Here is a 21902-nt window from a genome sequence, read left to right as displayed (position 1 = left end):
GCTGGCTGTATCCTCAAGGAAGGAAAAGCATCCCGCCCCTTGCTTACTCTCAAAAGCTCCCAATGTTTGCACTAAGAACTGTGGTTTGCCAGCTTGGATTTTTTTTTTTTTAGTTGCTCAACAAAACTGCAGGGGTAAAATAACCAAGGCTTGATTGTTCTGGGTTAAGAGAGCCCACATGTTTCTGGATCATCTGTGTTAAACTCGTACCAGGAAGGGGCAGTGGCCCCATGCCAAAGGGGTAAGAGAGCACCCCGGGGCAGGTCAACCACACCCAGAAGGCCACTCTACAAAAGGTCCCTTCCCACCAGAGAGTTCCACCATATTTTGATTCCCAAAGTACTTGGGCATTGGGAAAAGCAGGCAGGAACCAAACCAAATCAGCAAAACCCAGGCACACCCAAGGGCTGAACCACTTCAGAACAGGATCAGTCCCACCCTCCCTCGCCCCAAGGCTCAGGCAGGGCAGCTCTTTTATCTCAAGGGGCAGCTGGACCAGAGGGAGCCAACAGGATGCAGATGGCAAGAGGAAGAAGCGGGTAAGGGGGCGGAACTCAGCAGTTTCTCTACTCCACACCTCCCTTTCCTTTCGACACAATCTCTATACTGCTCCCCAACTGTGAATGTGCCCCTGAATGTCTAGCTTCTGGTTCAACCTGAAACTCCAGGGAAAGCGCCAGAAACACTCCCAGTTGGCAGCAGCTGTGGAGGCACACTGCGCTTGGCTGCCACAGAATTTACCGTGACAACAAATGAGGCCACAGCCCGTTGTTCACATGGGGCTCACTCTGAGACCCTGCATCCCACGTAGGTCCCTGGGGAATGGGGTGCCCCCTTAGGAGTCACTGCTGCCTCCACATTGTGTCCGCAGACACCCCAAATTGCCAAGGTTTTCATTAAAACATATATATTTATGCAAAGACAGCTGACTCCTCATCCAAACCTCCCCCCTTCAGACGAGTTGGGAGCTGTGGCAATTCCCAGGTTTAATGTCTGAATTGACAGGACACTCCCCCAAGCTCATGATCAACTTGTTCTCTTAACCATTCAGTCTGTACTTGGATGCCACCAAAGTTCCAAAACCCAACCTGGGTTCGGGATGCTTGAACAGACGTCCTTTATTTCAGGTTTAGCAACCAGTAAGTCACTGCAATTTCATTTTGTCCAAAAGCTTCCCAACTGTCTTTTCATATTATTCTCTTTTCTCAAATGTCATTCCAGTGACCTTCCCCTCAGAAGCCCCCTTCAGTTTGAATCCCTTAATCCACATCAAGCTGTCCACATTTCCCCCTGCCTAACATACACAGCTTTCTCTCTCTGAACTTTTCATTCTGGCAGAAGGACCCCTGGGTGAAGAGTGACTGTGCCATTTTGGGAGAGATGAGTTGCCTACAAACTCACACTGATACACTGGACTGTGAAATTAAAATGCATTTCTACTTCCACAGTCGATCACCAAATACTGAGATTTGAACAGTCAGATAAGATTTTCTTAGAGCTCATTCTTACTGCAAAATGACCCCCAAACCAAAATCCAGTGGGACACTCTAAATGGAAAGTATTTTCATTCGTGTAGTTAATATTAAATCACTCATCAATAAAAAGTGTACCTTACCCAAAACCAGCAGGATAAGAACTGGAGAGAAAGACATCATCTCTTAGCAACACTTTACATCTCATGAATTTAAATATCCAAAGAATTTATGATGGCTGTATTTGGAGCTGAAAGAATAACTTCCTGGGAATCCATTAGACAAGTGGAGAGTGATAATCCTTCCCAGTAATGTTTTCATGGAATCCTCAATATCACACCATAATGGAATAATCAAGTGGAGAAAAGCAAAGGGAATTTCTTGGGTCACTTCCTGTCTCTTTCTAACTAATCACACTCGGACTTGCAGCACCAACCCTCAGGTACAGTCCATAAACTGACCAGCTCCTCAGTTACTGCCATCATAAAGTCAAATCCATTTGTGCCCCTTATAACCATCCCCCCCATCCTTCCCTACAGTCTCAGAAGAAAGGACTTCTATCAAAGCTCTTCTGGACCACTCAGTGTGAACCTCTCTAACCCTCAATTTCCTCATGAGGGAAGTGGCCATAACCACTTCTTAAAGGTTGTGAGCTTAAAAAAAAAAAAAAAGGTGAGAAAATACCTTGTACACCAAGCATCTTTAAGATAAGATGCTATATCAAAGTTGGTCATTATTTATACCAACTCTAACACCAAGAGCCCACTTTCTCACTATTATTTCATTTTCTGGTTTCACAGATTCCTATCTATATTCAATGTGTTTCTATTTCTCTTAACTAACAAAAAATAGTTTTTTGTTTATGACTTTTCTGCCTTAAGTAACTTTTTTTGAACTCATTATTCCTTCAAGACAACAAATTTCCTCCTTTTTCTAATTACCGAACTGTTCCCACTTGGCCCACACTTACTGCTTTCTTTTTTTTAAGATTTTATTTATTTGACAGAGAGAGACACAGCGAGAGAGGGAACACAAGCAGGGGGAGTGGGAAAGGGAGAAGCAGGCTTCCTGCCGAGCGGGGAGCCTGATGTGGGGCTCAATCCCAGGACCCTGAGATCATGACCTGAGCTGAAGGCAGACGCTTAACGACTGAGCCACCCAGGCGCCCCGCACACTTACTGCTTTCATTTCTCATCTCATCATTCTCTCTTCTTCAAGTCCGACTCTGTTAGAACTGTGGAGGTCCCTGGGGATGACCAAAGATCATTCTATCAAGAGAAGCCCTTTCTCTGCTCTCATCCTCCTCAAACTCTAGGAGCTTGGACACTGTTGGCAATGTTCAGCCATTTACTACCATGTGACCTTGAGCAATTTACTTAATAACAGTTTCCAAAATAGTACTTCTGAATTGAGTCCGTTAAATGAGACACAGCCTTGATGGATGTTAGTCCTTTCCTCTGCTTCTAAATGTCCATGACCTGCTTCTTGCTAAACTTCTTGCCCTCCTTGACTTCTGTTCACAAGCATTTTCCTATTTCTTCCTGACTGCTCCTTCTCCTAAGGCACCATCCCTCCTTGATTTTCCAAAAATAGTATTTATAGAGGAGCATCTACCCATGAACCTGAGCTGACTGCCATTAATTGACTTCTAGTCCTTACTTAATACAAAAACGTACTTATCACACAAGTTATCTTTAAGCTCTCCATCCCATTCACCCTATATTGAAACTGTATCAAACCTTACTATTTCCTCTTTCAAAATGTCTCCTGAATTAGCCTCTTTCTTTCCAGTCATACTGCCACTTATCAAGTCCTCATCCCCTCAAGTCTAGATAACTATCAGACTCTGGACCAATTTTCTCATCTCTTTTTTTTTCTCCCTGTCTTCCTTTCCTTCCTCACAGCCAGTGGTTCTCAAACTTTTTGTCTCAGGTTTACTCTTAAAAATTGAGAACTCCAAAGAGCTTTGGTATATATGGGCTATTGATATTTATCATACTAGAAATTAAAACTAAGAATTTTTTAAATCTATATTACTTCATTTTAAGTTCATAAAACCTACATGTTAAACATTTTTAACAAAAAATTTTTTCAAAGATTTTATTTGTAAGTAATCTTTACACCCAACATAGGGCTTGAACTTATTTATAACCCTGAGATCAAGAGTTACATGCTCTACCGACCCAGCCAGCCAGGGGCCCCAAAAATATTTTCCAATTTAAAAGTTAAGAATAGCATTGTTTTATACTTCTGCAAATTCTTTTTAATGTCTGATTTAATAGAAGACAGCTAGATTTTTCATGTCTGCTTCTGCATTCAATCTGTTGTGATATCTTCTTTTGGTTCAAGCATGTGAAGAACTGTGTGGTCTCAAAGAGATATGTAGATGGGAAAGGGAGGAGCCTTCTCAAATACAGATACTCTTCGTTGATACCGCACCAAAATTTGACAAGTAGCAATTTCTTAAAGGTTAGCTCTACTCTTGACTTTGAATCTGTATGAATACACTTTTTGTACTCTGTTACAATAAAAAGTCAACAGTCTGTTACAAGCGTCAAATGAATTTTTACCCATGATTTTTTAACATCATGCATTGAGTAATTTGGAAAATATTGGTTTTGCAGATCTTGCAAGTGCTGACACATTTTATTATATAATACCAAAATATCACATTAATATCACCACATCTCAAATGAAAAGTCCTGAGAAGCCATCAAGCTCAAGGTGACAGATACAAATTCCCAAAAACCTAAGTTTTCACTTGGTCAAATTTTATCATTAGCAAGGAATCCGTCAGTTTGTTTTAATTGAAATGACACACTCATTTTGTTCCTTTTTGAGAAAATGTGTGTCAAATACCCAATTCTGAATAACCATGGTTTGCCAGTCATTCTTTCAAGTAAAAATGGTGTTCCATTAAAAAATTGGCTAGGTCAGCTTGCAATTAAAACAATCACACAAGCAGTTTTCTTTGAGACCACCATTACACTTCAGCATGCAGTAGAAGTGCTTTGGGGAGACTTCCCCTTTCACCACACAGACTATTTAAAAGATCAATCTAGGGTCAAGATTTAATAACCTTATTTTCAGTACTTTGTCAGGGACGTTACTCAGTGAGTTATTATTTTTAATGCTAGTGCACGGTGGTGCAAAATACTATGCCTAGCTCTACCACAGCGGGTATCCCCACCTCAATGTGCACCAAGGCCTCAGTCTTACCAACAATTGCACCATCAGTGCAAATGTCAATGCAAGAGATATGGAAATATCTTCCTAATAATCATTACAAAAAGCGTTTTGACGTCACAGATCCTCAGTGAGGGTCTTGGGAATGCCTAGAAGTCTACAGCCTATACCTTTTTTTTTTTTTTTTTTTTTTAAAGATTATTTATTTGAGAGAGAGCGCGAGAGCCCAAAAGGGGTAGGGTCAGAGGGAAAAGCAGACTCCCTGCTGAGCAGGGAGCCCGGGGGCTCGATCTCGGAACTCCGGGATCATGACCTGAGCCAAAAGCAGTCGCTTAACCAACTGAGCCACCCAGGCACCCTACAGCCTATGCTTTTGAGAACCTCTGCTTTAAGTCTTCAATTGTGCTAAATTCTCCCTTTTCTTTAAAATCAATAAAAAGCCATTGCTGTATACACCTCTCAATCTATTAACTGATCTCTCATCTCCCCTTACCTGCTCAAAGCCTTGTGGCAAAAAGGCAATGGTCTATCCCCACCAATTCCATTTCCCTTTCGCCTACCTACAACTTAAATTCATTCACCTTTGCTAGCCTCCTGAAACAGCCCTGGTAGGCACAGTAATGTTGTCTTTTTAAAAGGCCATCTCCTCATTTGATTTTCCTATAATTTTGACCTTGCTAATCCTCCATCCTACAAGGAGGAAAGTGGCACCTGTCACATCAGACACTCAGAGAGGAAATCCGTAGTTTCCAGGATTGCTGTACAGTCTTGTGGGTTCTTCTATCCTTTCTCCGTCCTCTTCTCCCAGTGACCCTTTCCCTAGTCTGACACACCTCTCATTTCATCACATTCCCTCTAAACAAAAGTTCATACCCAGAACTGTTGAGACCCAGTCTGATTTTCCAACTGTTCAGTGGGCACTTCTGCCTAGATGTTCCATCAGCATCTCAAACTCAACGTGCCTGAAACTGAACTCAAACCAAAACGGATGGTTCCCTCTCTCTTAGTGCTCCTTGAATGTCGTCTCAAAGCCTTGAAGTCATCACCTTTGTCTCTTCTGGCTTCTAGGTCCATGCAATTTCTCAAGAATCATCCTATTCCTCACCTCTTCCTTCCTGATCCTGTTCTAATTTGAGACCTTACTCTGTCTTATCTCACTACTGAAACCTCTTCCTAACCATCTCCCTGACCCTAGTCTCTTTCCTGCCCCCACTGCATCCTATACTTCGTTGTCAGGTAAATCTTAAGGTAATCAAATCCTTCCAACTCAGCTCCTCCACGGGCACCCAGCTTGGATTAGTCAACACTACTCCCCCCTTGCATTACAGTCACTCTGCATATACAGGTCTTTAATCCCCAATGAGACTCTAAGGTTCCATGAAGAAAGAACCTATGCTTGATAACCCATCTCAAATGCATCCAAAATAGTGCTTTTCGTAGCATCAGAATTAATATTTACTTAAGGAACTGCAGAATGAACGGATACCCTACCTCTGGTCTCTCTTCCATGGTACACATACCAGGCACATCCCCTTTCTGAACTTTCATCTAACTAAAAACTTAATCAACTATTAGTCAAATGGCATATCACCATTCTAAGAAGCTGGATGTCTGAAATTATAATCAAAAACATAAGGTGTCAGTATTTATTTAAACATATCTAAAAAAAAAAAAAGACACTCCTCCCAAGATAGCTTTGCATGTAATTATTGTTTCATATGTGTTAGTTTTACTTGCTAACTAGATTGCCAGAAGAAAAGTTTCATCATATTTTGAGACTGATCTTCACCAAGCAATGACTCATTAGACTAAAACTTTCTCACCCCTCCCCATCAAAGCTTGCTCAAGTAGCTAATGACAGATGGAAGCAAACCTAAATGGATTATGGTTGCCCCTAATTCAAAGAAATACAGCTGTGATCCTACAGTAATTGAATAATCCTAATTTATCTGTTGTTTTTTAAAAATTTCCCTTAAGGGGCGCCTGGGTGGCTCAGTCGTTATGCGTCTGCCTTCGGCTCAGGTCATGATCCCAGGGTCCTGGGATCAAGCCCCACATCGGGCTCCCTGCTCAGCGGGAAGGCTGCTTCTCCTTCTCCCACTCCCCCTGCTTGTGTTCCTGCTCTCGCTATCTCTCTGTGAAATAAATAAATAAAATCTTTAAAAAATAAAAATTAAAAAATAAATAAAAATAAAATTTTCCCTTAAGGCAGAGGTATTGTCTTGTGGGTAAATGACATTCTCCCCCTAAATAATATGTTAGTTTAGCAATAGGAAGCTCATTTGTGAAGAACATGTTCTGTATGACACACAGGTTATTGGAACTATTTGATAGAAAAAGGGGGATTGTATTTTGTTTGAGGAGCTCATTAAGTCACTCCTTTTCCCCAGAGTAGAAAATGCTGTTTTTCCAAAATATTTTAGAATATTGAATAAAGTAGAATATATTTCTCTAAAGATGTTTCCAGGTGAATGTAAACTTTAACAGATTGATTCTTCACATATAATAAAAATATTCATCTGCCCATATCATACAAACCACTTTCCAGATGGCTAAAATATGCAAATTTGCATAAATACAATTACTTATAAATTAATGAACAAATTCAAAGTGCTCATTGGTTTTGCTTTGCTTTGATTTAAATTTCAAATAGCTAAGAATCAAGAATTTATGGAGCTAAACCATAAAACGAAGCAGCTTAGCCTGGGAAGGGTATTTCAAACATTTAGGAGTAACTTGATATTTCATGAGCCTATGGGAAATTTTGAAAGCATTTCACAAAAAGCTGTTTCCAATAGTTTGTTAGGCCGGTAAATACGGAAATGCTGTCACTGACAGCATCCAGAAAAACATCTTAAAGATTAAAAAGAAAATGCCCAAAGGAAATATGAAAAGCTAAGACAAAATTTTAAGAGTTAAAACTTAAGTGATGATGCTTGATATTCAACCCTAGAGAGTAGGGTTTGTCTACCATACATTAGTGAATGCTTGGGTTAATACCCAAACTCAATTAGTTGTAGTTTGCTTCAGCCTCTCCTTTAGGTTCATTGACCTGGACATAAAATTTACACTTTAATATGGCAGATTTAATGAACCCTACTGAAATGTAAAAGATTCCCTGGGGATTACAAAACACACCATCCTTTACTAATTGTCCAGCTGAACTGTGTTAAGCAACCACTTTCTCATGAACCAACAGATAACTGCCGGGGCTTCCACCAACATCATGGCTATCCACACGAGACCATATGCTTACAAACATGAACCGTACCTCTTCCCCTTTTCCTGAACACTTAAAGGGAAAACGTACCCTATTTCTTAATTCTAGGCCAAACTTCCGGAAACTTCTGGTCTGTATTCAGAGCCCAGGTAGGTCATAATTTCAGTCCCCTTGGAGACAGACAATGCCGAATCTGAGGGCTTGGGTTGCAGACTATGCCAGCAATATCAATCTTTACACTTGAATGTTCACCGGGCAGCCAAGCAGTTGAGAAAGCCTCCCCCAAGAAAGATAGCTGATTCTGCCTTGGGCAAGAGGAGAAAAGTTGACAATTGGAACTCTTTTTAACCTCTCTTCTTTGCCCAATACAAATCCTAAATTTCTCCCCCACTCTTACCCCAGAGGGAGTCCTAAACTCTACACAGGACCTCAGTGGTATTCCCCACCAGGGAGAAAGGTTACATCATGGAGTCTAGGCCAGTCAAAACACCAAGGGCATAAATGACCAGGACTTCAAAGGCTTTGGAGGGTGGGGATGAAGGTAAGGGGTGGTTTATTCTGAAATGGGCAAATGGCTTGGTAAATCTGATCATTGATATTCACTTCAGAGGACCAGGTTTTTATTTTTCTTTCAAAATCCAGCATAGAAATGAGAGAAGAGATTTGAAAATCACCAAATGCCCATCACCATGAATTCACCACCAAGAGGGTCCTCATGTCTGTAGAATGGCCATCCTAACCAGACACCACCGGGGACTCTCCCCTCTTCACCACCATGCACCTGGCACCCTGCCCCTCCTCAGCACAAATCCTAGTTGTGAACCTCTTACCCAAACCAAACAGCCTGGTGCCTGGACAGAAGGGAAAGAGTACAATTTCTCATGCCAAGACGCAGGCAACAGCACCTTTCCCTGCCCACGATGCCCAGCTCCTGGCCCTATCTCATCTCCCACCCATTCCAAACTCCCCTTGCTGAGGTTTATCTTCTGCCAAATCCTCTTCCCAGCTCATTGTTAGGTTTATTTTCACCACCACCCTACTTATTCCATTTTCCTACCATGTCCTACTTCATACCTCTCTACAGTACATAACCACAGAAACACAAAATGCACACACATTGGTTAGAACATAAAGGAGCTGTACCTCTGACTACCCACAATTAGGGAGAGGAGGATGCCAGGTATTCCAAAGGGGAAATAGGGATGAGCTTTCTCTTTCAGCATTACTACATAAACTTGTATCTACATTGAGGGTAAAATGGGCTTCTCTACATAAGCCAGGATTCCTAACCACATGTTTCTGCAGGAAAATGGGATACAAGTTCAAAACATACAAATTAAAGACCATGGAGTCATGAGTTGGGGACCCCTTGCCACCCAGGAATGGAACAAATGGAAAATCCCCAAACTGATTTAAGAAATAAAGAACAATTAATATATCCATGAAATACTATAGTTTGTAATGTCTGTTACACTCATTTCCAGATCTAGAAAAAAAGGTATAAAATATCTTTACTAAAAGATTTCAATTAATTTGGACTTTTATTTTATTTTGGCTCTTAGTTCAACATTCCCTAAAGAAAAACTTTAAAAGACAAAAAGCTTTCAAAAGATACCAAACGCTTTTAAGAAGGCTAGTTATCAGAAGCCTGTCCAGTGAAAGTGTCAGCTTTTCAGCCAAAGCCTACTGAATACTCCAAAACGATGGAGTACCGAAAAAGCAAAACAGAAGAGTGCTGGAAGCCGTCTACTGGCTGGCTTTCCTTATCTCCCCATGCTGGGGAGGTCAAAATTGAGAGGAAATAAGGCTCAACCCTTAAACAATGCATATGCACCCACTCGACTATTCCTACACGGTGTATGTAATTCCAAGAATTTACATTAGCTCAACAGATCTCTGGAACTGGCGGAGGGGGGGGAAAGACCTCCCAAATAGAATTCAATTTGGCAAAGCATTCCTACAAGAGGCACTCAAGTTTCACTCAGAAATGGAATGTCATTATGTAAAAATCTTTCGGAGTAAAAATCATTGAAAACATATTCTTACCATTCTCATTGGGCTCTGCTGCCTTGGACACTTCTCGGAACGGGATTATAACTGCATCTCCAGGCACTCTGGGGCTTTCCACATACTTGGGCTTCCTGACGGGACCTGCAGTGGAAAAGATCTGAGTGTGGCTAATTTTTTCCAGACGCAAACAAAGCTTCGGCATGTACAGCGTGTGTCCTCACCAGGACCCAAATACGCCTCAAGGAAGAGCCGGCCCCTTCTCCTCCCTTGAACACACACACGGTCATTTCAGTACAGACGCGGGAACGTCCAGCCTGGCTGCCAAAGCAGGAATGGGTAAGCTCAGTTTCAAGAATGTCAACTCTGACAAAAACAAAACAAAACAAAAACAAAAACAAAAGCTGCTCTTTCGCTGTGAAGACTCTATAGCTGTCTTTGGTGTACATCAAGGAGCGACTTTGACATGTTCAAACCTGGACAGCTTCTGGCAACGGGCTTTTTATTTGGAATTTGTCTCTAACTGGGACAAAGACGATTGGGTTGCTTGCTATCTCCAAAGTCAGGAGGCAAGGATTACAAACAGCCAGGCTGTCCCATCAACACACTCCAAGCGGCATTTTATCACACTGGTGACGCACTGCAATTGTGTGGGGCAGAGAAGGCGATGGCGTTCTTGGCACATGACAGAGCCGCCTTCAAAAAGGCACAGAAGCCGGTCCAGCATGCGACTCGGGGACACAAGAGAGCCCGTCAGTCCTATTTCTCACCTTCCCCTCCACCTCAACTTATCATCGGAAAATCTGGAATTCTCAGTGAGACTGAACTGACCCCTCACACACTGGTGGTGGCAATGAACAGGGGCAGCCACTTCGGAAAACAGTTTGGCAGTTCCTCAAAAGGTTAAACACACAGTTATTATAGGGCCCAGCAATTCCACTTCTATACTCACACATGTTCGCATAGGAGTTTGCACACCCGTGCTTGTGGTAGCATTATCAAGAGCCAAATGCCCATCAGCTGATGACAACAGAATGTGATCTATCCATACAGTATTGGGCAACAAAGAGGGATGGAGTACTGATTTATGCGACAGGAGGAAACCTGAAAACAGGATGCTACGTGAAGGAAGCCAGTCCCCACGGACCACATATTATAGGGGTCCATTCGTATGGAATATCCAGAACAGGCAAATTTATAGAAACAAAGAACGAATGGTTGTCAGGGGCTGAGGGATATGCAGGCTAGTGGGGTGATGGCTAAAGGGCATGAGACTTCTTTTTGAAGTGATTAACATGTCCTAAAATTAGTGGTGATGGCTGCACGACCTTGGGAATATACTAAAAATCGCTATAGTGTACACTTTTTAAATGCGTGGATTGTATGATATGTGAATTATATCTAAATGAAGCCACGTAAAAAAAAGACTGCCCATCCTGTCTGTTCCTTTCAAACATCACATTACATCTGGCCCAGAATCACCCACTTGACTTTCATTTTCCTTGGTTGCCTTCTACTTAAAGTGCACTTTTCACAAGGCCACAGAGACAGGGAGCATTTCACATCAGTGGAAAAGCTGGTGGAAAGAGTGACAGACAGGGGTCCACAGCCCTCCCTCGTGCTCAGCCCTGAGCCACAGCCCCGACCCTCTCGGGCCTTGGCTCCGTCACCGCACACTGAAACGGTGGGTCAGGCGGATCTTGAGCATCCTTCTGCATCAAACATCTTATGCGTCTAAGGAGTTCTGTTCAGAGTGTGGTCTGTGGTGAGAGATGCTGCCATCTAAAGGCTTACTGCAAAAGCATCTACATCAGTATAAAAATAATCCAATTCCCAGCGCCTACAATGTACTACACATTAAAACAGGCTACATCATCAAAGAAGCATATGGTACTTGACAAACAGGGATATTATTTCAAACTTTAGAAATCATGGTTTTTAAATGGCTAACACAGTATTCAATCACATGGCTGTCTCCATAATTTATTTAACCCTGTCAGAAAGGGGATTTTTCAAAGGTTAAATTGGAATGGTTATAGGGGAAGGGGGAGAATTCACAATATGAACGGAGGACGTAGGCTATACAGCAAAATACAAAGCGTGGTTTACTCAGATTTTATCTAGAACATACACATATCCCTATATAAATATGCATGGAGAGAAGACTAGGGGGAGGGGGGTATAAGGGGAAATTTAACATATTTGCTATGGAGGAGCCAGAAATTAGGAAGAAGGGCTCTAACAGGGCAGGAAGAAATGGAAGCAGGACAAGTACGAGAACCTTTCTACACTTTTGGTTCCTGACCTATTCTCTGTGGTAAAAAAAAAAAAAAAAAAAAAAAAAATCACAGGCATCTTTCCCCCCACCATCTGCTGTCTTCCACTTAAAGGACTCAGAGGAGGTCAAGCCCTTTATTATTATTGCCCAATGATTCAAACTGCCCCAACCAGCAACATGCCACTGCTCAAGAGACACCTGTAAATTTCTGCTCACCTTAACTCTTCAGGGTATAGTAACAGCAAATCCAACAGCAGCTCTATTTACAGGCTCCAATCTACCTACCCCATATATCCTTCAAAAATATTCTCTAATAGTAAGTACTCTTAAAACGTGGGCTATTTCACATGGATGTACAATGGTTTTTATGGAAATGGCTGGAACATCGAACCGCAACATCACCCAGAGCCTTCAGAAAGCATCCATGCCCATCCATTTAATGGTCTATCACTGTGTTCTGCTCAGAGGCCAACTGCTAACTGTAAGAAATACTTGGCATTGAGGAGTCAGAGTGTTAAGAGCAGAGCCTCTGGAATTGGGCAGACCTACCTAGGTTCAAATATGGTCCCCAGCCTCCCCAACTCAGGCCTCAGTAATATCACAGAGATAAAAGATGAACAAGTAAGCCTCCTGTTCCAAGTGGAACATCCATGAGAGCAGAGACAGGTGGACCTGCTTCCCAGGCTTAGTACAGTACCTGGCACAGTAAACAGTGATGCTAGATAGGAAAGGAGATATGGAATATCCCAAAGTAAATAGAACGTGTATTCAGTGATCACGCAAGGCTAAGCCCTTACATACATTAATTCATTCGGTGGTAGTAACTTTGGGAGAAGAACACTACTTCCATTTTTAGGTCAGGAAACTGAGGCTTTGTTTGTCATGGCCTACACATGGCAAAACACTAGTTCTGTGGTCCATGCAGGTTTGAAGCCCGTGTACTCAACCAACACTCAGCACTGATAAAAGTGGGAAACCCAGATGAAACATGCAGTTCTAGAAAAGGCCAGAGCAACAGAACCTTCCACCACCTAGTCATCCATGGACCTTAGGATAGTCAACAAAGATTTTATTCATACTTGTCTCTGATCATCCCTTTTACTAAGAATTGAGATATTATAAAGTGATTATAGGCATACTTGAAATATTGCAGATATTGCAATAAAGTGAGTCAAATGAATTTTTTTGTTTCCCAGGGCATATGAAATTATGTTTACACTGTGGTCTGTTAAGTATGCAATAGTATTGTGTCTAAAAACAATGTGCATACCTTAAGAATTATTTTATTGCTAAACAACGCCAAGTGATCTTTTTGCTGGTGGAGGGCCCTGCTTTGATGTTGATGGCTGCCGACTGATCAGGGTGGTGGTTGCTGAAGGTTGGGGTGGCTGTGGCAATTTCTTAAAGTAAGAAAACAATGAAGTTTGCCACATCAATTGACGCTTTCATGAACGAATTCTCTGTAGCATGTGATGCTGTTTAATAGCATTTTTACCCACAGAAATTTTTTTTTTTTTTTTTTAAAGATTTTATTTATTTGACAGAGAGATAGAGAGAGAGAACAAGTAGGCAGAGAGGCAGGCAGAGGGAGAGGGAGAAGCAGGCTCCCCGCCGAGCAGGGAGCCCGATGTGGGGCTCGATCCCAGGACCCTGGGATCATGACCTGAGCCGAAGGCAGCCGCTTAACCAACTGAGCCACCCAGGCGCCCCGAAATTTTTTCATAATTAGAGTCAAACCTCTTAAATCCTGCTACTACATTATCAATTAAGTTTACATAATATTCTAAAATCCTTTGTTGTCATTTCAACAATCTTCATGGTATCTTCACCAGGAGTAGATTCCATCTCAAGAAACTATTTGTTTATCCGTAGGAAGCAATCCTCATCCATTAAAGGTTAATCATGAGACTGCAGCAATTCAGTCACATCTTCAGGCTCTACTCCTAGTTCAAGTTCTCTTGCTATTTCCGCCCCATCTGCAGTTACTTCCTCCACTGAAGTCATGAACCCTCGGAGTCCTCCATGGGGGCTGGAATCAGCTTCTTCTTAACTCCTGTTAATGTTGATATGTTGACCATGTCCCATGAATCATGAATGTTCTTAATGGCATCTAGAATGGTGAATCCTTTCCAGAAGGTTTTCAATTTACTTTGTCCAGATCCATCAGAGGAGAATCACTATCTGTGGCAGTGATAGCCTTATAAAATATATCACTTAAAGAAGACTTGAAAGTGGAAATCAGTCCTTGAACCATGGGCTGCAGAATGGATGCTGTGTTATCAGGCACAAAAACATCGAGCTCGTTGGACATCTCCATCAGAGCTCTTACGTGCCCAGGTGTGTTGTCAATGAGCAGTAACATTTTCAAAGGAATTTTATCCTGAGTAGTAGGTCTCAACAGTGGGCTTAAAATATTCAGTAAACCACGTTGTAAACAGATGTGCTGTCATCGAGGCTTTGTTGTTCCATTTATAGAGCATAGGCAGAATACATTTATATTAATGCTTAAGAATCCTAGGATTTGGAGAATGGTAAATGAGCACTGACTTCAATTTAAAGTCACCAACTGCATTAGTCCCTAACAAGAGACAGCCTGTCCCCTTTAAAGCTTTGAAGCCAGGCATCGACTTCTCTCTCATTATTCAAGTCCTAGATGGCATCTTTAGGAACCAACCTCTATTACCATCAAACTTTTCTTCTATAGCTTCCTCATTTCTCCTCAACCTTCACGAACTGAAAAGAATTAAGGTCTTACTCTGGATTAGCTTTTGTCTTAAGAAAATGTGGTGGCTAGTTTGATCTTCTATCCAGAACACTAAAACTTTCTCCCTTTCAGCAACAAGGATATTTTTGGGTTCTTATCATTCATGTGATCACTGGAGTAGCACTTACAATTTCCTTCAAGAACTTTTCCTCTGCGTTCACAGCTTGGTTAACTGTTTGGTGCAAAAGGCCTGGCTTTCAGCCTATCTCAGTTTCTGGTATGTCTTCCTCACTAAGCTTAATCACTTCTAGCTTTTGATTTAAAGTGAGAGATATGTGACTCTGCCTTTCACCTGAACACTTGGAGGACATGGTAGGGTTAGTAAGTGACCTAATTTCAATATTGTTGTGTCTCAGGGAATACCGAGGCCCGAGGAGAGAGAGAAGAGATGGGGGATTGGCCGTTTGGTGGAACAGTCAGCACATACCAACATTGATCAATTAAGTGTGCTGTCTTATATGGGCACAGTTCATGGCACCCCAAAACAATTACAATAGTAACAAAGATCACTGACCACAGATCACAAACATAGTAATGAAAAAGTTTGGGGGCGCCTGGGTGGCTCAGTCGTTAGGCCTCTGCCTTTGGGCTCAGGTCATGGTCCCTAGGTCCTGGGATCAAGCCCCGCGCATCGGGCTCCCTGCTCAGCGAGAAGCCTGCTTCTCCCTCTCCCACTCCCCCTGCTTGTGTTCCCTCTCTCGCTGTGTCTCTCTCTGTCAAATAAATAAAATTTGTAAAAAAAAAAAAAAAAGAAAAGAAAGAAAGAAAAAGTTTGAAATATTGCAAGAATTATCAAAATGTGATGCAGAGACATGAAGTAAGCAAATGCAGCTGGAAGAACGGTGCCAACGGACTTGCTGGACGCAGGGTTGCCACAAACCTTCAATTTGCAAAACCTCAACATCTGGGAAGTGCAACACAGCAAAGTGCCATCAAACGAGGTATGCCTGTATAAACAACTGCTCTCCAACATGATCCTTTTATTTAAATTGTTTTCTACAAACAGCTGAACCTCAAATGTATAAAACAAGAAAAATGTGTAACTACAGAGGTTTTGTTCCTTCCTCCTCTCAATTGCTCATTAGAGAATCTTTGCACACTTTCCATTAAACATAGCAGATGAACACTCATTTGCCTTTACTCCTTTTCAAAACATCATTAAAGTTGCAGGAAAGGGATTTGAGAGAGACTGATGGGCAAAGGAGAACACCACAGGCAAGAAACCAAACTTCTGAAAGTGGGAAACAGTTTGCCAAGGAGCAGTGAATTGGGCGGGCTAGAAGAGGTTGGCACTGGGGTAGGCGACAGGACGGCTCAGCCTCAGAGATGGAAGGCACCTCTGAAGGCAGGGGCATGGATGGGGCCACACAGGATCAGGGCTTGAGAATCTATCTAAGGGAGAGTTAGACCCTCAGAACCAGGAAGCATTCCCTCTCTCATCCTGGAGGCTGAATTTTTCTCTGGAAAGGCTGACTGCCAAGACCACAGAGACTCAAGAGCTAAACTCTTGAGTGCTAAACTAAGAAACTGGGATTAAGAAAAATTCCACATGCAGATTGGTGGACCCCAGATGCACCCCCACCCTGAGCTGTGAGATCAGGGGCAGCAAGCTAGCACACCATGGCAGAAAGACATCAGAGGATTCCTCTGGGGAAAGTCACCAAGAGAAAAGACCGGTAAATAACCAGTTGGGGACATCCCCTAAAAGAAATGGCAGATCCCTAACCAATCACAGTATCACAAAGCCTGTCCTCAACACCTACCCAGCGCTTTCAATCAGCTTCTTTGCTCTTCAGATGTGAACTAGGATCAGACAGTCGAGGAAGTCCCTACCCTGAAAGACAGCAACTGAAACAAGAACGGAACTGTGAGGAATCAGAGAAAACAGGAGGAACACCCTTCAGAATGAGAAGAATTATTGCTTCCACCACCCAAAGGGCTACCATGACAAGGGGCACCTAGGGTCCACATGGTGGGCAGCTGAGCAGACTGACTGAAGGATGAGGAGAAGAGAGGCCATGGCAGTGGGAGCCATGTGACCACCGGGCACCCATCTTACACCTGAACTGCTATTAAACCACAGTGACACTGATTTCTATGCCACTGAAACAAACTCCCCTAAAATGAAGGGGCCACCTTGTCAAGAGGGACCCAAACTGAGAATTCCATTTCCCCACCACCCTCTTACTCAGGGGATACTACTGCCCATCACCTTTCTACACACAGCTTTTTGTTTAAAATAAAATGCTCAATGTTCCCAGGCATTAGCTACCTGAAAGTAAAATAATCTCCCCCCCCCCCACCCTTCGCTATCAGGTTAATCCCCGCAAAACAACCAAAATATAATACTACGTAATAATTATGCAGAAAGCATGGTATGTTGGCTACTATGTTTGTTTTTTTGGGGGGGGAGGGAGGGCAGAAGGAGAGAGAGCCTTAAGCAGGCTCCATGCCCAGCGTGATCTCACAACCCTGAGATCATGACCTGAGCCAAAATCAGGAGTTAGACAATCAACGGGCTGAGCCACCCAAGGTGCTCCTGTTGGCTACTAGGCAAGCGTTCCTTAGAAACAATACACGATTGTCAGGTATTAGCTTGAAAATCAGCAAGGGGAACCTGGCTGGCTCAGTCCGTAGAGCATGTGACTCTAAATCTTAGGGTTCTGAGTTCGAGCCCCATGGCAGGTGTAGAGATCACTTTAAAACAAAAACAAAAACAAAAAACTAGTGGGAAAATCAGGTCACATAGAGGCCAACATGTTTCCCTGTCACAGCAGCCTCATGTCCCAATCACTCCTGGGCAGCTCACCCACAACACTGGCACAAAGCACGTTTCAAGCTTTACTGTGTATAGAGATCACCTGGCGGGGGGGGTTCTTGTTAAAATGAAGATTCTGATGTCCTTACCAGGTATGGCTGGGACCATGGCCACACTTCAGTAGCAGAGGTATCAAGTAGGACAGCACAGGCCACCATGGGTGGGGCCCCTAAGGAAGACCACCCTTCTTCCGTTAGGTCTGAGCAGGGTCTAGGGTTGTGTGGCTGGGGTACCAACTTGCCCAGTTTACAAGGTTTTAGATAAATGAGGATTGTTCTCAATCATAAATAGGAATCGTTCTTGATCATAACCCATTTCATAGCAACTCTGGATTCTTTACTTCATCCAGATTCCCCCACGGCCCACCCCCATTCTCTACTATGTGATACAGGGGAAGGGTCCTCAACTTTAAAGAGAGAGGGCGCTGAAGATCAACCGACACAGAACATGCCCCAGAGACATTAAACAGGTTCCCAGTACGAAGCTTGCACGAGAAGAGCTCCTGCCAGCTCTTTTCATTGCACAGAAGGGCCTGTGTCCGTCTGGGAGGGGGATCAGCAAACCTCCCTTAATCACTTCAGTGGACAACCTTGGAGGCAGGCCTTCTCCACATTCAGTCCTCTGCCTTTATGTAGATCACCAAATATACTTTTCCCAGCGGCCAGTTTTCCTACTCTTTTTGACATTTTAATCACATAGCTGACTATTCTGCTGCTTAGAAACTGCCATATAAGGAATATTTTTTAAAAGGAATGGCAGAAATAAACCAAACTGGGCTTTACCTCCAGGCAGTGAAAGACAGAAGGGCAGGGGTTACTTTTCATTTCTGAGTGTTTCAGTTAAAAATAATTATATATACGAAAGCAATATTTGGGACGCAGAACACCTGAGGCTACTTATTGCATTTAAAGCAGTCTTACATTTTTCACAACATCTGGAGACTATGAAAAGTGACACTCTATTATCAATCATTTTAGAGATTTTTTTTTTTTTTTTTAAAGCATTTTGAACTTTCACAGAAAAGGTTCCTGTCAATTTTATCTGGTCTGGGGTTTTCATTTTACACTGGGAAATGTTCACAAAAATAGAGGAACAATAAAAAGGAAAAGAGAATTTTTGGGGGGTGGGAAGCTTTATCACTAAAGCAAATGTCATTAAACAGTCAATTTCCAAATGGTGAACTGTGGCAAACTAGCAGATCACAGTTGGGACTTTTAAAGGGCATGATACTGAGAGCTTCCAATGTCTGACCCCTCTCCCTCCTGCACCCCAAAACGCAAGTGTTGAGGGGAGAGACACACACTTGGGACTGAGAAAGGGGGAAATCTGGCCTGAGGGCATGAAGGGAACACCACAGCTGGGATCGGGCTGTCCTGGCTCCCTGCTGCTTTGTCCTATGCCGAGCTGAGGCAGGGCAGGTGAGCTAGTGGGATAACCCACAACCCCTACCTGTGAGGGGTGAGAGCTTTTTGGGAGGATTCACTTTGAGGGAAGAAGGAGCCAGAAAATGAACTAACCCAGTCAGGAAGCCTCGCCCCGAAGGGAGGGTAATATCAAGCACAGTGCGTTGTCCATCACTTGGATTTCTCCCACAAGAAGCAGGGAAGAGACTGCAAATAAAATCCTAAAATGCTGCTTGAGATGGCTCTACTCCACGGATGGACAGAGGCAGCACAAGGCCCCCCCACCCAACATGCCTGGGTACTGGGAGCTGATGAGAGAGAAGGCACCAGGAGAAGTGCCTCAGCTGCCTCAGCAGCAGCCTCTCTGGTCTGCCCCCAGGGAGCTTCCAGAAACTTCTAGAAACACTTTTACAACAGCCTGGGGCCTTGTGCAGGGAGAGGAGGACAGTAAGTCAGTGCAATCTGAGTTGTCACTACTGTGTGTAACCTCCTCCATACCCCAACACAGGTAAGGTCGGGGGAAATTCAGACTAATTCTAGGGAAGAAAAAAAGCAGAAGGGGAGAGGAAAACAATGGGTCACCTGCTAATGGTGACTGAAATAGGAGAGTTACCTGACATGACTCTCTCTCAATAAGCCTCCGTTTTCCTATTTCGAATACCTTATTTTTGAAGGTACATTGAGAAGGGCGCATTCCTTCACGCAGTGCACGAGGCCCTGTGTGATACAAATATGCATTGCCATTCAGGCACTTAAATCTAGTAGGAAAACAGTTTCAAAATGCAGTCATGTTCCCTCAATAAATCAGCTTTCAAATAAATGTTAACAATGATTTGTTAACAATGATAGTCTCAGTTTGTAGTGTGCATGTTTACAGCACTATGAGTATAATAAACCCCTAGCTCAACAAAATACCCTGAGTAATGTTTCCACTTTCTTCCAATGCAGTCTGATCTGTCGTGCTATTCCTACACTGAACCTGTTTTTATACATGAAAGCAGGGAAATGAATTCATTCAACCTTATTTACTCAACAGGTATCCACTGGCATCCACCGCATGCCAGGCACAGGGTGAGAACAAGACATCAACACGCTCTCCTGAAGCTCCCAGATGAGGGGACAAAACTCTATCACATTGTCTAAATTTTATTTCCAAACACTTCAACATAAATAATGTGATATAAATGTGTGCCAGGTGCCTTTAAGCTACTGCCTAAAAGCAATTAGTTGTCTTAATCTGGAATACAGACTCCAGAGGATAACTAGTTTTTTTTTTGTTTTTTTTTTAAAGATTTTATTTGAGAAAAAGAGCAAGCGTGCGGAGAGAGAAGGCAAAGAGAGAGAATCTCAAGCAGACTCCATGCTGAGCGTGGAGGCTGACACAGGGGCTCCATCTCACGAGCCTGAGACCTTGACCCCAACTGAAACCAAGAATTGGGTGCTTAACCGACTGAGCCACGCAAATGCCCTGAGGTTAACTAGCTTTTTTTTTTTTTTTAAAGATTTTATTTATTTATTTATTAGAGAGCGAGCGAGAGAGAAACAGCATGAGAGAGGAGAGGGTCAGAGGGAGAAGCAGGCTCCTCGCTGAGCCGGGAGCCCGATGTGGGACTCGATCCCAGGACCCCGGGATCACGACCTGAGCTGAAGGCAGTCGCTTAACCAACTGAGCCACCCAGGCGCCCCTAACTAGCTTTTAAACGAAAGGCCAGGGGCATCTGGGTGGCTCAGTCAGTTAAGCAACTGACTCTCAATTTCAGCTCAGGTCATGATCTCAGGGTCTTGAGATCAAGCCCCACATAGGGCTCTACCCTCAGCACAGTCTGCTTGAGATTCTCTCCCTCTGCCCCTTCCCTCTGCTCAAGAACACAAGCATGCACATGCATGCACTCTCTCTCAGATAAATAAATAAAATCTTTGAAAAAACAGGGGTGCCTACGTGGCTCTGTTGGTTAAGGGTCAGACTCTTGATTTCAGCTCAAGTCATGATCTCAGGGTCGTGAGATCAGCCCTGCATGGGGCTCCATGCTCAGCAGGGAGTCTGCTTGAGATTCTCTCCCTCTCCCCTTGCACCTCCCCCTTCTTGCTGGCTCACGCTCTCCCTCGCTCTCTCTCAAGTAAATAAAATCTTTAAAAAAAAAATAAAAAATAAAACAAAATAAAAAGCCACACACAAGAGCAGACCACCACATGTCAGCCAGCTAGCCATCCTTACCACAGTCACACAAGTTAGCACAAAGTTAGTTGAGGTCAAAAATGGACTTCCATACTGGCTAAATCACGGACTTTGTTAATCAGTATTATGGTTATTGGAAATTTATTTTCATTGGTGAAATTCATATTTTAGTTAAGAGGATTAACCATACACATTCTGGAAACACTCTGGCCTTTGTATGACCCAGGTATGAAAATCTAGCAGACCCTCAGAAAGGTGCCCTAGGCTTAATAAATAAAGGGCCCAGGTCCAGCTGCTGATTCCAGGGAATTATTTGGCCCCAGTGCAAAATGGCAGATAACTGAAATTCTGTCTGTGGTAGGCAGAACCTTTAAAGATGTCACGCCAAGATTCCTGTTCCCTGGTTACCAAACACAATCTGGGTACTGCTGTGAAGGGGTCCTGCTGATGGAATTTAGAATTAAGGTTACTAATCAGGTGACCTTAAACTAGAGAGATTATCCTGGATTACTGGGTAGACCCAATGTACTCACACAAGCCCTTTAAAGCAGAAGAGGAAGACTGTAGAGTCGATCTTC

At 43.0% G+C, this 21902-nt stretch overlaps 1 protein-coding gene across 12 annotated transcripts in view; it reads right to left on the bottom strand.

The window, feature by feature from the left end:
- The window catches only part of TANC1 (tetratricopeptide repeat, ankyrin repeat and coiled-coil containing 1), a 229362-nt gene that overhangs the window by 75588 nt on the left and 131872 nt on the right, over positions 1-21902 (bottom strand). For all 12 annotated transcript variants that reach the window (XM_078070837.1, XM_078070841.1, XM_078070839.1 and 9 more), the window contains one exon: positions 9925-10029. In XM_078070837.1, coding sequence (XP_077926963.1) covers positions 9925-10029 — 105 coding nt within the window. The remainder of the gene's footprint in view (positions 1-9924; positions 10030-21902) is intronic.

The sequence above is a fragment of the Halichoerus grypus genome, chromosome 4 (genome assembly GCF_964656455.1).
Source record: "Halichoerus grypus chromosome 4, mHalGry1.hap1.1, whole genome shotgun sequence".
NCBI lineage: Eukaryota > Metazoa > Chordata > Mammalia > Carnivora > Phocidae > Halichoerus > Halichoerus grypus.
Note: the sequence above shows the minus strand (reverse complement) of the source record. Positions and strands in the feature narration are given on the sequence as shown.